General features: G+C 37.6%; 1 protein-coding gene across 1 annotated transcript in view; it reads left to right on the forward strand.

Annotated features, from left to right (window-relative positions):
• Positions 1-15,771, forward strand: part of PLXDC2 (plexin domain containing 2) — a 262,550-nt gene that overhangs the window by 230,994 nt on the left and 15,785 nt on the right. The window contains exons 11-12 of the mRNA XM_054058522.1: positions 357-510; positions 1,569-1,607. Of these exons, the coding sequence (XP_053914497.1) occupies positions 357-510; positions 1,569-1,607 (193 nt within the window). The remainder of the gene's footprint in view (positions 1-356; positions 511-1,568; positions 1,608-15,771) is intronic.

Consider the following 15,771-nt stretch of genomic DNA (forward strand, 5'->3'; position numbering starts at 1 on the left):
CCAATAGCAGCAAACATCCACAGTAGAAGAGTGAAAATTAGAGTGACAGTCTCAGCTGTTCAAATCTGTATGGGGAAAATAGTATGTTTGACATTTGGGCATGGCTTTGAAGCCTTGTCATTAACAATTGTGTGTAATAATTTTTCTGGCTAAATGAAAAATACATATAGCTGAATGCTATGTAGAGCACTTCAAAGGTAAAAGAAAATAAAAGGGGGGGGAAGAAAAGAAAGAGCTCTTGAAATTACATTTTCATTCTTTTTATCCTGACAGCTTGTCCGTGTTTAAATTCTTCATTTAGTGACAGTCTCTGTTGAGAATTAATTTTCTCTTCATTTTATTTTTTTTCCTAACAGTCTAAAGATAAGATTTGTGAGAAGAATGTAGACACAACTGAAATACATCCATACTCCACCACCACCTTGCAGCCAACCACCACAAAATTCAGAGTTCTAACAACCACCAGAGAATCCACTACTTCCCACCTGCCAACTAGCCTGCCCACAGAAGGTGAATTGTGTAAAATTCATTATTCTGTTGTGCAAACATGACGAGTCTAAAAGAAATTTAGACTGTTGAAAGAGTAGATGGAAAAAAGACTTTCTAAAGTTAGTGAAGAAACTCTTGTCACAGATCTGATGAATTTTGAATCCTTTTTGGTATTTGACTTAGGTGAAAATTAGAGATAACCCAAATTAAAAACCTCTTTGAATTGTGCCTGTGTACTTTTTTTCCATCAGTTGACCGTGTTCTTTTCATGTAGTGCTCACTGTTGTAAAATAGTTTCTATAGGCTTCTGAACCTTCCAGTCATTGAGAGATCCTGCTTTGCTGCTCCTGGAGAAAATTCAGCTGGGTTGAAAAGCTAACCCAGATTAATCAAATAACATATGTAAAGTAAAAGCAGGGGTGGGGCAAGTTTCCGATTGGAATTGTATGTTAACAGAAGGGAAGGTGCCAAGTGCTTGCAGAATTTTTAAGTGGCCTGTGACAGGAAAATTTGAGCTGAAGGCACTGCAAGGTGGGAATCTACTGATAAGAAAGGCTGAGTTTGCAGCAAGAGAAGTTTAGAAACTGTCAGTGCAGGATTTGGACTGCATTAGCAGTATTATTGCCCGGCATTTTATTCATTAATGTTTACAAGAGATGAATATGGAAATAAATAGAATTTAAAACTGGTAAACCTTTCTTGATTCTCAGAAGGGGAACTAGGTCATTGTTTCATTTTATTGTCATATGTTGATTCATATAGTCCTTAATAGGATAGAATGCTCAAGCTGTGTATGAATGTGTGACAGAAATGAGTTATTTGTAAGTGTTATGAGGCAGACTTTAGTATTTTGAATCCTCCTTTACACTGTAACACTCTCATAAATGCATTTCTTAGTAGTAAGGAAGTAAGGCATTGCTCAATATAAGTAAGAACACTACAATCTAATTCTCACTGAGTTGAGTACCAAATCATTTTCTCATTGTGGAATTTCTTTGACATTTAAAAGTCATTCCTAAAATGACTCATGACCTAGAAAAATACATTTTCCTACAACTAACTTTGAATTTCCTTTATAGATGACACCAAGATAGCACTGCATCTAAAAGATAATGGAGGTAAGAGATTATTTTTTGTCTGTAAATAATATCAGTAGTTTGTCAAATTATACTCCACTGAACTTCATTAATCAAAATCAGATTACAGAAATAGCTTTTGCTAGACTCTCAAGGGACTTTAGCCTTTCACATCTATGTTGAAGAGCAGCAGGGCAAATAACCTTAGCAACTGCTTAGTAAATTAAACATTTACAACCCTCTTTATAACTCTTTAATAAAACAGCAGGTTTAATTAACTTCCAAATATGGGTGTATTAAATATTTTTTATTGTATTAATAAAGTTAAGTGTAGTATAATAATATAATATTATTTAACTGTACTAAGAGGGTATGATGCTAGTTCTAAACATATTTATTTTGTATCTGTGGTTCTGTGCTAGCTGAAATCCTCTATTTCCCTGTGCACGTTCCCCAAAAAATTAATAAAATCACTTTGTCTCACTGATAAAGGCCTCTGTTAAATGAGGGTCTGCAGGGGACTGCTTTTGTTGTCTTCTTTATGGTTCAAGGACTGAGACCTGGGGTTTATTCCTTCTCTCTTTGAAGTTGATGAGAACAGGAGCCGGGTCATTAGACATAGGCTGCGTCTGTATTCACTGCTGATGTAGAGTTTGGTGAGGAAAAGAAAAGATTTGGGTTGTCTGCTGTAGGGTTCACAGTACTCTGTGAAAGCAGAGGATGATTTGCTGAACAAACTGAAATAAATTAGATTTTCACTGATATAAAAGGGAATATAATTGTCTCTGATTGCCTTTCCTTTGGGCATAGAGCACCAAGATTCCCTCAGGGGCAGGGGAACTGGCAGCCGAGCATGATAGCAGGCACAGGCAGGGGTGGGGTGAGGGTCAGCCCCAGTCTAGTGACCATCAGCTGAGTCTGCAGTGAGAAGGCAAGCCCAGGGTCAAGGCAGGAAGCCAGGTCAGCAAGACAAGGCTTGGAGTGGCAAGAGAGCAGTCTAGCCACAGCAGCCAGCAGCACATTTCAGGCAAGGACCAAAGCGTCTCCTGTCAGCAGTACCAGAGGAGGTGAGGTCCACACAAAGCCAGGTCCACATAGGGAGTCGAGTCAGCAGCAAAAGGAAATGGGCCTGACGATAAGGCTAAACACGACTTCAAAGTCTGTCAAAAGAGACATGGCCTGTGGGCAAGACTAAAGAGAAGCTACCTTCAGCATAGATCCGAGGATGACCCAGGAGACAAGAACAGGGATGTGGCTGAATACAAGTTCACCTGCCACATAGCTAAGGATTTGGGCTTGAGCTTACATGGAATCCCCAACCCCATGGGCAGAGGTCTCAGGTGCAGTGGGTCAAGACAACTGAGGCATAGTGGTCTCTCAGAGCCCCCAAAGAGAATTATTCGAGTTTTGAAAAAGCATGGGGTGTGGGGGGGGATGGCTTTTAGCATTTTTGTCTGGTTTTTTGTCTGGTTTTTTTTTTTGTCATTTGTTTTTCAATAATATTCAGTCATTATTTTCTCCTTTCCTCAAATTAGAGATCAGCTCACTCCACAGGAGGCAGTTGCCATCCCCTTCCTTGATAGTCGCTCATCTATCATTTTGCTGTCACTAACCACAGTATAGCTGGTCACAGGCTGTACTGGGCATTGAATTGTCTGTTTATTGGCAGTGGTGTGGTTTGACATGGCATTAACACATAAGTGTTCCCTTGGAATGAGGGCATCTATAAACTTAGGGTGGCACTTTTAGTTAGGCATTTGGTCTAAATTCACGGAATGTCCCTGAATATTTCTTTCTCTTGTTCTTCTTGAAATCCAATTGCTTTTTCTTTTGTTTTGAAAAGTGCTCCAGTGCTCTTACAGATCTATAGACAAGGCGAATCAGTCAGCAATTCACTCTCACGTTCCATGCCTGCTCTCTTCACAGGGCACGTTCCCACCTGAATGGTGCCCACACTCTGCCTCATAAGCCATCCCTCCATGGCAGGCGGGACTCGGCAGCTCTCTGTTGTGAGCATTTCATAAACAACTCAAAATAATGTGTTGTTATATAAAAAAATAATTTGAAATGTGGGCTTTAGAAACCACATTGAAGTTTCTTTCGGTTTCAGAATTGCAACAGGATTATTTTTTACTTGTCTATTCTTTGCCCAAGATCTGAGAAGAAAACCCTGTGAAAGCAAACAAAATGTTGAATACTACATCAAGTGAGGGATGGCTGTGGCCTGTTTGGTAGAGTGAGGTGTTAGGGTTTCTCGCATCACTTATCCTAACTATAGAAAGTCAATTTCCATGCAGAAAGCACCTGCATTTTAGGAAGACAAACCAGCACCTGATGTGATTTTTCACTTTCCTTGAGCTGTTTCTTTTATTCTTGAAATTTTGAAAAAGAAACTGACTTCAAACAACGTAGAAGCAAAGCAACACACCAGGATTCCGCATTCACACAGTAAACGTACCTTTTAATCTGAGAAGTTCTTTTTGATGAATCTTCCATTATACATTGAATTTTCCAGTGACCCCTAGATTAGGCTCAGATAAAACCTCTGCAGCCGTGGGCTTGTTCTTTGATTCTCTGTGATTTGCCAGCCTTTCATAAAGAGTAGATTATTTCAGGTCACAAATACAGGGTCTTTACTTTCGCACACTAGATCCTTTAAAACTCTAATGAAAAGGAACCTCTTATAATAGAAAACCAAAGCTATATTGGATCAATGATGGCCAGTAGCTTGATGTGTCCTTGGAAGATAGCAGTCAATATATGGTTAGGTACAACAAAAGGATTCTATAGAAATTCTGCATCTCACATCTGCCTGGAACTTTTGAAACTAAATGTTATAAAGCAGCAACTAAATTTAAATTTCAGCATCAGGTCAAACTGCTTTTACCTTTTAATATGAGAAAATCACTTGCAACTTAGTGCTGTAATTGACTCACAATCTTCTAACATACATGTAAAAATTTCTTGTTTCTGTTTCTTCATCTTGCCGTTTTCTTCATAGTTGTGTGATAGATGCCTAATATATAGATGCTAAATCATTTTAAAATATAGCTGGCATGCCGTAATGATTTTCATTTAAATTAATGCTGTTTAAAATAACAAGCACTCTGAAAGTTTTAAGATATGTGCAGCACTAAAATTTTGTTATTAATTGCAGATTCTATTGTTGTTTTCATTTTTCAATCCTAGTTTTTCATAAAAAGTATATGCAATTAGCTGTGGCCTTAAAGTAATGCAGTATTTTCCTGCTGAGAATTCTTTGGTGGATGATTCAGATGATTTGCCAGCACATCTAGACATTTTATTTGACCTTTTTAGACACCTTATTTTGATGATTTGATTGCTATGAGTCTGTCTCATTGTTCAGCCTTATAACTCAAAAGAATAGTGCATGCGTGTTGGACAGTAACTGTCAGAGAGATCACTACACTTCTCATTTATCAAAATGTACACAACTTACTGTTAAAAAAAAAAAAAGGCAAGCTATGCAAAAAACATCTACCCAGAGGAGAAAGCTATTTTATTTATCTGTGCACAAGTTCGTGCTGGCATATGTAGTGCTAGGAAATGCCTGTGTCCTGATACTTTAAATATGCGATGGACTTGTTGAAAGATGGCTAGGCATGAATTTTAGTGATGTAGAGGGTTAATGTTATACAGAACTTAATTTGAGCCTGAAAAATTTGGAAACTCTTTAAGGAATGAACAAAACACAGACCAAAGTTTTGAAAAAAAGAGTACTTTTATATGCCTTATATACAGTCATAAGTTTACTCAAGGCTGGATTTTTTTTTTTTTTATTTAACAGTTCCATGCCTGGCAACTAACTCCCACTAGTCATCTGTTATCTTAATTTTCTTTAAAACTTGCAGTCTGAGCTCTTCCTACCGTAGGAATTCTTGACAAATTATGGAGAAGATTTAGTCCTGTTTTTCTTGTGTACCCTGAACTCCAGCTGCAACATGTTCAAGGGTTCGTGCCTGCTAATAATCATCTAACATTTCTTTCTAATATGTTAAGTTTCTAAATTATCCAGAAAATGAGACCTATTTCAATTAAAAAAGACAAACAAACCTGTTATGGAAAAGAAATATTTTTGACATCATAAAACTTACTATGACCACACAGTCCAAAATAGCTAACTCAGGTTAACAAATCAGTATCAATTAGTGGTGGTTTAAAATTAATTTAGAATGGATCTTGTATGCAATAAAATCCATGGGATATGGCTTTGTTTTATAATCAGATCTTGGCCTAGACAGGCAAAGTGACCTTCCAGAGGCTTCACCTCACCTGGTGTCAGCCAGGAAGCTACAGGCTCTACTTTGGGGCAATATATATATATATAGCAATTTTATTAGGAATATATATATATTTGGGGCTATATATATATATATATATATCAATTTTATTAGGAATAAATTGCTATATAGATGTGCCTATCTCTGTGAGCTATAAAGAATAGTCTAATTGGTGTGCTAAGAGCAGGCATCGTACTTGTAGATTCCCAATGTTTCCTTATATTAACTCCCTTCAGGTTGACCTGGTGAATGTGTTCCACTTCCATTCCTGCCCCAAAACCTAGAAGGCCAAGATTCAGACCACTTCTTCTACTCTCCTCTCATGAAAAAAGGAGGATTTAAGGTTTTTACCATTATTGCAAAAATCCTGTTGAGATTTGGTTATGGATAATATATATTTACTTCTGTGTCTTGCACTCGTTCAAAACTACTGATGTTCCCCTGAAACTACAGGACTCATACAATTTGAAGTGAGCAAGGATTTCCTTGGAGACAACTTTTCCGAAAGGTTACTTTATCTATGCTTTGCTATATGCTGGGCTTGTATAAAATATTTTTTTTCAAGGAGCAGCTGTGGAGTGGTTTCAGTAGTGGTGGAAATAGAAGACACAGAGAAAAGTATCTGAACACAGGGGTCAGGAGAACTGGTAGTAATGGATAGAAATTTGTTAATAGGATAAGAATATGAAGAAAAGTAGATTCAAGAAGAATAATTAGCCACCTTGATTATTAAATAAACCAGAAAGAGTCTTATAAACGGAGTTTATCAGATTTTTTTTATCCATTTTCTTCTCTTCAGGAAGGGGGAGAGATTGCAAAGGGAACAAATGAAGTCAGCAAGTCTTCCAACATATTGTATTTCACACTGCACATTACAAGCTAAGAAATGCTGATGCATCTCCACATTTTATTCTCTGTTTCTTTCTGAACATTTCCAAGTTGTTCCTTCTCTGTCATTTCTTAGCTGTCTCTTCTCGACACTCATTAGACACAAGTCTTAAGGTATATTAGAGATCTCTCTTGTTTTCTTCAGTATGATCAAAGCATGATCAAAGTTGAACTTTAAGACCTCAAGCAATTTGCTAAGTGCTGCTCACTGCTTTCTGCAAGTTCAGCTGTAGTACTCAGAATATGAAAGCATTATTCTTATGAAAAAGTGTGGAATCTACTATAGTATGTTCCCTATAAGAAATATGGAATTATGTGCCTAGTGTAATTCTAGTTCTTCCTTCTCAGGAAATCTTATGACTTAGGGAAAGCATATGCTGCATTGTTGGTGTTAAATGTGATGTTAAATCAGTGCCTGCTGGCAAATATCTTATTGAAATGGAGCCTTCCAAAGCCAAGAATATAAGCTTGGAAAAGCAGCACATTCTGATATAAATATTCCTATCTTCCTTGTGCATCAGCCACAGGAAGAAATGTATTCTGCATACTTTATGCAGTAGACAGTGGGCTAAATTTGTGTTTTTTAAAGCAAAAAGTGCTGAACACATCTGTTCTGGGTCAAAAATAGAACAATGGATTACTTATCTTTATTCTTAGGACATTTGAATTGGTAGCATAAAATAACTGTTATTTTCTGTTTGTTTTGTGGTACATGGGTTGTGCTTTAATGTTACTTAGAGCAAGATATTTGTGTCTTTTCCAGAATTTCTTGCATATCCACTGCATCCTAGTTTTTCTGTCATCATCTTATTATAGCTATCATCAGAAAATATGTAAAAAACACCAATCAAATATGCAGAAAGTCAATGACAGAGATTTTCCTTAGTGGTGCTAGAATGCATCCCCTAAAAAGCAAATGTCACTTTCTGCCTCTAGCACAAAAGAGCATTTTTATATCATATTAGGCATTAGATACCACATTAGTTTAAAGAAGCATGATGTTATAACAGTTTAGCTACACAAGAACTACTATGTCTAACCACTTCGACTTACGCTGAAGTCTAACTTACACCAGTTTAGTTCTCTTTGGTTTTCTAGGCCAGGCATAAAATGATACATGGTGTCTACTCATACAGTTGTCATGACTTTGCTGTAATAGCACACATTTAAATGATTTTGTTGAACACATACAATTTGTGTACTTTATACTAGCTCAAAGGGTTAAAAACCTCATGTGGATCTAAATGGAGATCTTATGATCGGCTAAATGTAATAGACTGATCAACTGCTCTGTTGCTGTTGCAGTGCTGTAGCAGTGTGACAGCTAGGGCACACAAAGCTCCTGCAATCTTGTCTTTTCAGCTACCTGTTCTACATGGCATTAACCCAGTAGCTGCAGTCAGTAGCCTCCTGCAGTCTCTGCAATCTCCTTTACTTTTCTTACTCATCTGTGATATCAGTGTGCGTGGGTCACTGTGAAGGATGGGAAAAACGGAGACTAAGTGAAAGTAGATTAATATAGTTGTACATTTTGCATTAAAGTACCTGTAGTTGTTCTGTCTCCAAAAGCAGGGCAGGGGACATGGCAGTGAGTAACTGGAAGCATTAGACATAGCTTTAGAGAGGAACAGCCTGTTTGACTTCATGGTCTTGTGTTTGCTTTCAGTAGGGCTAAGAGGTGTCAGTGGGCTGACTGAATCAAAATTCTTGTAATCTGTTAATGTTTTACTCTTATGGATTTAGCAACTATCTGCTCTCTCGCCAGGCCAAATGGAGTAGTACAATATGGCACAATATTAAGCTTCACAATGACCACTGTTTGATACTACTAAGTATTGTAACTGCCTACATAGCCCTAAGCGATTCGAACGAAAATGAATACTGATGACAACTGTTGTAGCATTAGGTGATGTTTTAGAGCAGAAGAATGAAATTCCTTAGCTAAAATATTTAGAGTGCTGTCATCCTATAAACAGAGAGATTTGAATTTAGTGCACTCTCATCCTTTTACTGCACTAAGCAGTTGATCAGTCTTGGAGAGACTTAGTGAGTCGCTGTGGGTCTTGGAGAAAATTGATAGCAAAGCCTGAATTCAGAATTTGTGGGTTACAGTTAGTAATATTCTCAGTCAAAGACCACCTATCTTTCCTTACATGCAATCAGAAACCAATTTTTAAAGCATTAGCTGAGCCATAACTTTATAAATCATCATGAAGCCAAATAAAGTGTAGCAATGGCTTAACCTCAAAATGTTAACAAATACTAAGGGAATGAACATACAAATCAAGAAAATCAAACTCTATTACTGTGAAGAAGCTGAAAGGTCCAGAGCATGCTGTTCCGAGGCAGCAAGAACATTTTTATGGAGGGTCATCTGAGCCTCAGGAGAATCCTTCCAACTGTACATTCCCTTATTTCCTCCCACAGTCAGTCTATGTAGGTCATCTATCATCTATTCAGGAATCTGCATTATGTGCAGGAAAAAGGAAAAAAAAGCTTAGATTTGGAGAACTATATACCTGCCCCATAAAAGAAGCAGTCTCCTGATAGACTTATATTCCTGGTATAAACAGAGGCACAAAGAGGGGAAAAATCCAGTGGCTCTACTCAGCTGAGAGTAGGCTGTAACCCTTGTGTGCTTAGCTGTCCTAAACACTATGTCCTCCCCTCTTTGCAGGAGCATATTAACTCAAACCTACAGTCATGCAAATGAGGTGATATAGCTTCCTGGCTAGCAAAGACATATATGATAGGGTGGATGGCTGATGGAGTGAACTTAGATGTATAGGTGTGATTTATCCCCTAACATGCAGCAAGAGAGAGTTTCTGCTCTTTTGCTGCCCAAAGAGAGCAAACACATGAAGAAGAAGCGTTGCCAGATGGCTTGTGGAGATCTCTTATCTGGAAACAGGTATCAGACATCCCTAAGCTACTGGATGAGAAGAACCAGATCAATAACAGTCCAAGAATGGCTATAGAAGATGAACAATTGCAAGTGTTAAGGATAATTGAATGGGATTAACATAGGTACAGGGTAGCGTGTCAGGCAGGTAACAGAGATAGTAGTGAGAAGAGATGGGTTTGAGTTGGCAGATTCAGCTGATTTGTCCAAAATCAGAATGCTCCAGCATTGTCACTGGCAAACAGTTCTATTACCTTGAAATAAAACTTGTCGAGGGATGAAAATTACTTGATTACTTCTTAGATGATTTTAAAAAAGATAGGTATCTATTGTCAAGATTTTTGATACAACAAACAGCATCTATCCTAAGAAGTACTTGCCTTTGTTTATGGATCATATTTATGTAACTTGCAAAAGCAGCACCCAGCACACAACCAAGAAGTAGGAATGAGCAGCTAAGAAATCAGCTTTCACTATATCTCCTTTTCCCTACAGCTCAGGACTTCAGACAAATATATTTTTACAAAGTGAATTATAGAATTTGCAGTCTCTGATGGCATCCCTGTGAATAATATATAAAAAAAAAAAAGTTGTATTTTGTTGTCACAAGTTTTTAAGTTACTTAATTGCAACATTCTCTAAGGATCATTAAGTTTCTGTGATTCTATAATAATTTCACAGTCATAGTAATAATAATAAGAATATCTGACTTTCCGAAGCTAGCATTTGAAGGATAGTGGGGTTTATGTAAGAATAATAAGATACTTGGTTTGTATTACTGTTAATAATATGGCACAATCTACTTTAATCAATAAATGTATTTTTATAAAACTTGACTTGATACAGCTTCAAAATCACCTATACCAGAAGAGTCATTACCTAATATGTACATTGCAGAACACAAGGGAAATTCTGCAGTTAACAACTGAGCTACTAAAAATGGCATGTTTGCATGGAGGCTCCGATATTATCACCCGTTCTGTTTCTGTAATGATTAATCTATGTAGTGCAGACTCATAAGAGAAAGATAAAAAATACATAAATCTCTACTGTTGACATGGCTCTACTGTTTTTGACATAAATCTCATATACATAAATCTCTACTGTTTTTCCAGGCTGCCTCGTATGTAGGATCTCTTTTCATGCACTTATACCCAGACTTATTTTGCCATAAATCTAAAACCATGCCAGAAACACCGTCAGCTCAATAAAACAGCACTCCTGTACCATGTGCTGCATAGATGCTTTCATACCCATGTGATAGTTTCATACTCATCTAACCAACCAGCTAAAAAAATCATGGGTTTTGATGAACATTAAGAATTCACCCAACTGCTGCCACATGACCTCAAAGCAAACATTCATTTTGTCATAAAGCGTTCCTGTATGTGAAGCAATTGCAGGGTTTGTTCTCAGTCTCTTTGTGACAAATTCAGGGGTTTAGCATGAAAATTCATTCTTCTGATAAAAAGAGGAGAGAAAAGAACAAAGCTCGGTACTGGGTTATCATCTTTAGGCTGATTGGTGCTATTTAGGTCATATATATCCCTGGCTTTGCCAGCATAGCTGTGTCAGTCAGGGGGGGTGAAGTAAGGTATTGCGTATTATCCCTAAAAGCTGCATATGCATGCAAGAACTGAGTTTGAATTGGGGCTTTCTACCATCTGATCAAAATGCAAGAGTAAAAAGAAATGGTATGGCTTTTGGAGAGAAAAAGCAAAGCTTTATTTTTCAAGTCCATACAATGAAATTCTATTTTTTTTTTGTCTGTCATTTGCCCTTGGTTCCATGTCACTTTATACAAAGGAAAGTTTCTAGCCAGGAGTTACCAGAAGTTCACCTGGTTTTCCTTGGTTTAGCATGCAGGTTTTTTGTATCTCTTCTAGCACAGGGAGAGATATTAATCTCTAGTAAATAAACCCTTTCCCATATCATATCATGAAAGGTGTATATGTGTTCATCACCATTTTGCTTTCTCATGTATAAAAAGATCACAATTAGGAACTTTGTATAAGCCTTACATTTAGATAATAGAAACAAATGCATTTCATTGTTTTGCAGATCTCAGTGGTTAATAGGCAGTAGTTAGACAAACAGTGTCAAGGAGTATCCACAATATGTTTACAATCTCTCTGGAGAGCCGTCCCAGTTTGTACACACCTTTGTTCCTGTCAAAGTCAGCATCACAGTCCCCATAGACCAGGACAAGATTTTCATTCATGATAATTCTTTGTGGTTTTTTTGGTTTTCCTACATCAAAAGAAGCTAACCTGACTGTAACTAGGGATGTAATATAGTAATATAAAAACAAAGATTACATAGTCTTTATGTGTTTATCATGCAAACGATGAGGGCATTTTTATTGTGTTTTGGCTTCTAATTTGCATTCTGGCAGAGGAACAGTTATTTAATGTTTCTATTGTATGCCTTTATATTTGGGGAAAAAAGGATACTTGCTGTTTCTGTACTGTTGTTCAGCACCTAATGGGAAGCAGACTAACCTTGTAGATAATAGCATGCTCCTTCTACTTTAAAGGTTTATGCATGTAAGAATTTGGTATGCATGCAAGAATTTGGGGAGGAGTCTATTGATCAATAGACCATATTGTATGCAACAATTGCTTTTTTTGAGCAAAAGAAAAGGAAAGTTTGGGGAAAGTTCCACTGAGAAATCTCCCTTTGGGAAAGGATTGGTTATACGACAGATATCCTCCCATGGGTTTAGCCTTGTCTGGAACAGCAGATGTGCTGTGATAATAAGATTTCTGCACCTAAAAATGTTTCTTAGTACTTTTTTTCATCTCTTCCCCTTGGTAGCTTTTTAAGAGAACTGTCAGTTGATGTTGCAGCAGTGAGTATTTTTAAAGTTGACAACACTGTTTATTGTCTCTCTGTGAAGAGAGTGAAATCAATTTCTCATGAGTATTTGAGCCCTGGAGTCAATGAACTGAATTTTGATTATGGAAATGACAAGTTACACTTGTTGTCATTTAAGAAAAGCATTTCTTGTATTTCATTATTTTTTTGCATTTTGCTTTCCAATCGCTGCACTGATGTCCATACACTGTTCCACCCTAAATTAGTAAGAAACTGGGCAGGCAGTTATCACCTTTGTTATTTGAAAGAGACAGCTTTCTCATTTGCAAAGTCAGATGCTAAACACTGAGAAAATACCAACTCAAAGGGGATTAATTTGATGGCCTTTACAGGATGATTAGGGCTTTGCTGAATTCCAGCATTTTTTAGTATTCAGAATACGGTGTTCTGCCTTCAACCAGAACATAGTAACAATACAAATTACTCATTTAGTGCAAATTGGCCTGAAAATGGGTACAAGTGATAAAGTAGTTTGTGTTGCACCCATATGGCATTGAAGGGAAGAGTTGAAGAGTGGGAAGCTGTCAAAAAGACAATTATGACGCAGACAAACTATGGATCCCTCACTCCTTCTGGGGAGCAGTTACTTCTCAGTAGAGTGACTCGCACAACTAACTGCACATCATTGGGAATTAATAGCCCAACCCAGAGCATGTACAATAAAGCAGGCCTTTCCTGATAGCCTTTCAATTGTTTAATTTGCATTTGCTTGGTGATTTGAAATACATGTGCACGTGCTAAATATTTTTACAATGCATGAACAGAAATTAAAACTGGAGCATGTATACGTTCATCTATTCTCTGCTGAAAGTTAGTAACTATTTAGTAAATTATTAATAGTTATGTGAAGTGAAAGGCTGTGCTGCCTGAAAGCTAGAGGAACCTTTTTAGGGTGACCTTTCTTTCCTGTCTCCACCATGAATTTGCATCTTTTGCTATATAGTGCTACAACTGTCAGAAAGTATGTTAAATGCCCTTTAGGTGGGAATACATTTGAAAATAGATCTTCCACATTCTAAGCATGTCTCCTTTCTTTTACTGCAATGTAAAGAATGGCTTGCAAATTTTCACTGTATGTACTGTGTTTAGAAAAAAATCAACTAGGGTTGACACTACTTTCTTTTTTAGAAGTTCCTATACATCTGTGTGAGCTAAGCTTTAAGAAAGCCAAGTAAATCACTTTGAAGGATTTAGAAAGGGAGAGGCCTGATTCTTGAATGCTGTTCATGCCTAAGCTCAAGCGTGATGTCCGTAGCCAGCAAAATTAAAATTAAAGTTCCCGTGTGAACAGGTACTCATTAACTTTTCAGTATAAAGAAAGATACTTTTAGGATTAGGCAGTACCTGAGTGGGAGTGCATGCTTGCAATTTTTTATTGGATTCATTAATGCCTCCCGCGTCCTAGTTTAACCTTTCACATTATTGGGGTTTTATCTTTATCATCTGATTCTGTAACTCAGCTCCTTACTCCACAAACTGTCTTATTGACATCCTGGGAAAGAGCAGAGCAGCGCTGTGGGATTTCAGCCATCCTGACTCAAGATTGAGGAAACATGAACAAAAGCCAAGGAAATTTACACGAATCCCTGCACTCTCCCATAGATTTACTTCCTCGTTATAGCTAGAAATACCTCTTGGCTAAGATAATACATCTTCGTTTTCCTTTTCTCCCTATTGTTGCATTAGTGCTGTGTAATCCACTGAGCCATGCAGCCTTCCTCAGTTGAGTGAGAAAAAGTGCTGCCACACGTGGATAAGCTGTTATACTGAGGTTAACTGCTCCTATTTTCTTTTATTGCTCCTCTTACAAGGCATTTAACACTGTATAGTGACCTGGATCGAAGAGCATATCCTTCTTCTGCTATTTTCCAGCTCTATTTTTTAATATTACATGGAGTGCTCTACTGTGGTGGTGCGATTGTTATCCCCCTGCTACACCACACAGGCCGTTCAAGACTACTTAGCACAACCTCTGGTGCACTTGGAACACCACCTTCCCTCGCCTCCCTGGGCTACTCTCTGATCCAGAGGAACACAGGCTTCATAGGGATGTGAAGATCATTCTAGAGGCAGTCATCCAGGATGCCAAGGCCTACCTGAAACTATTGTATTTGGGAAAGAAACTCCTTTATCACCTGAAGAGAGGGATTGATAAGCAGTCAACTCGGCCAGGGGCACTGTAGGAGAGAATACCCATTGTCATGATTCAGTGATCCAGAGCACTTGGGCAGCACCAGGGAGATGGTCTGATGTCTTCCAAGTGTGGCTAAAGTAAATACTACAACATCAAAATAAATATTCTAATATCTTACAGAAGTCAGTTATCTCAAAACCCTAAAAGTATGAGATCACATGGAAGGCCTTATGAGCTCTTCTGGATCGCATAAGGCTGAGACCAGTAATTCCCCTCCCACCCCGAGTTGGGACACCTCTAAGGTATAGTGCGCAATCTCATTTGCTGAGTTAGCAAATGGTCTGAGGTGAAGTTATCCCCCCTTGAGAGCCGACCATCGCCTGCTGGCAATTCTGGTGCATTACATGTGAGAATTCTCACTAATCTTAAGAGAGTCATTTTCAGGCTAGCCTCTCTAGCTCGCGTGAGCAATACTTCTCTTATGCTTAAACATTGATATGTCTTTGTGTACACATATATCTCTGTATCTCTGTGCTCACATATATACTTCTTACACCATGTAGTCAATAGGAGTGAATCTCATCATTTTCAAATCTGATTAACTCAATGATGAATTTGATTATAACACAAACATTGAATAATTTTAATTACTTTGTTAATCAACTGATAAATTAGTGTTAATAGGAATTTTGCAGTTTTACCTAAATAATTTCTAAATTGCTGATAAGCCAAAGTTTCATAAATTCCTGTCTGAAACATCTACTCACAATCTGAAGAATTGTAAAAGACTGTGTACCGTTATCGTTGTTATTGTTGTTACTGTTACAGTTACAGTAATAGTAACTTGTTTGAAATGGTACACATAGCTCGATAGCTGTTCTCAAAGAACCTGACCTCAGAGATCAGGACACTTTAAAATAACCAAAGAGGGACATGGCACAACAAAAAAGTATAACTGTAGAAACCAACAATTTTTATTATAGCCAGCTATAATTGAAAGAAGATTTCTTGTAAGCAAGATCAGAGACACGTTCTTTGTGGAGTAAGGCATGGAGATGATTTGAAGGATTGCCAGAAAGGCAGAAAGCAGTGGGAGTGTTAGGA

This window comes from Cuculus canorus, chromosome 2, assembly GCF_017976375.1.
Source record: "Cuculus canorus isolate bCucCan1 chromosome 2, bCucCan1.pri, whole genome shotgun sequence".
NCBI classification, from domain to species: domain Eukaryota; kingdom Metazoa; phylum Chordata; class Aves; order Cuculiformes; family Cuculidae; genus Cuculus; species Cuculus canorus.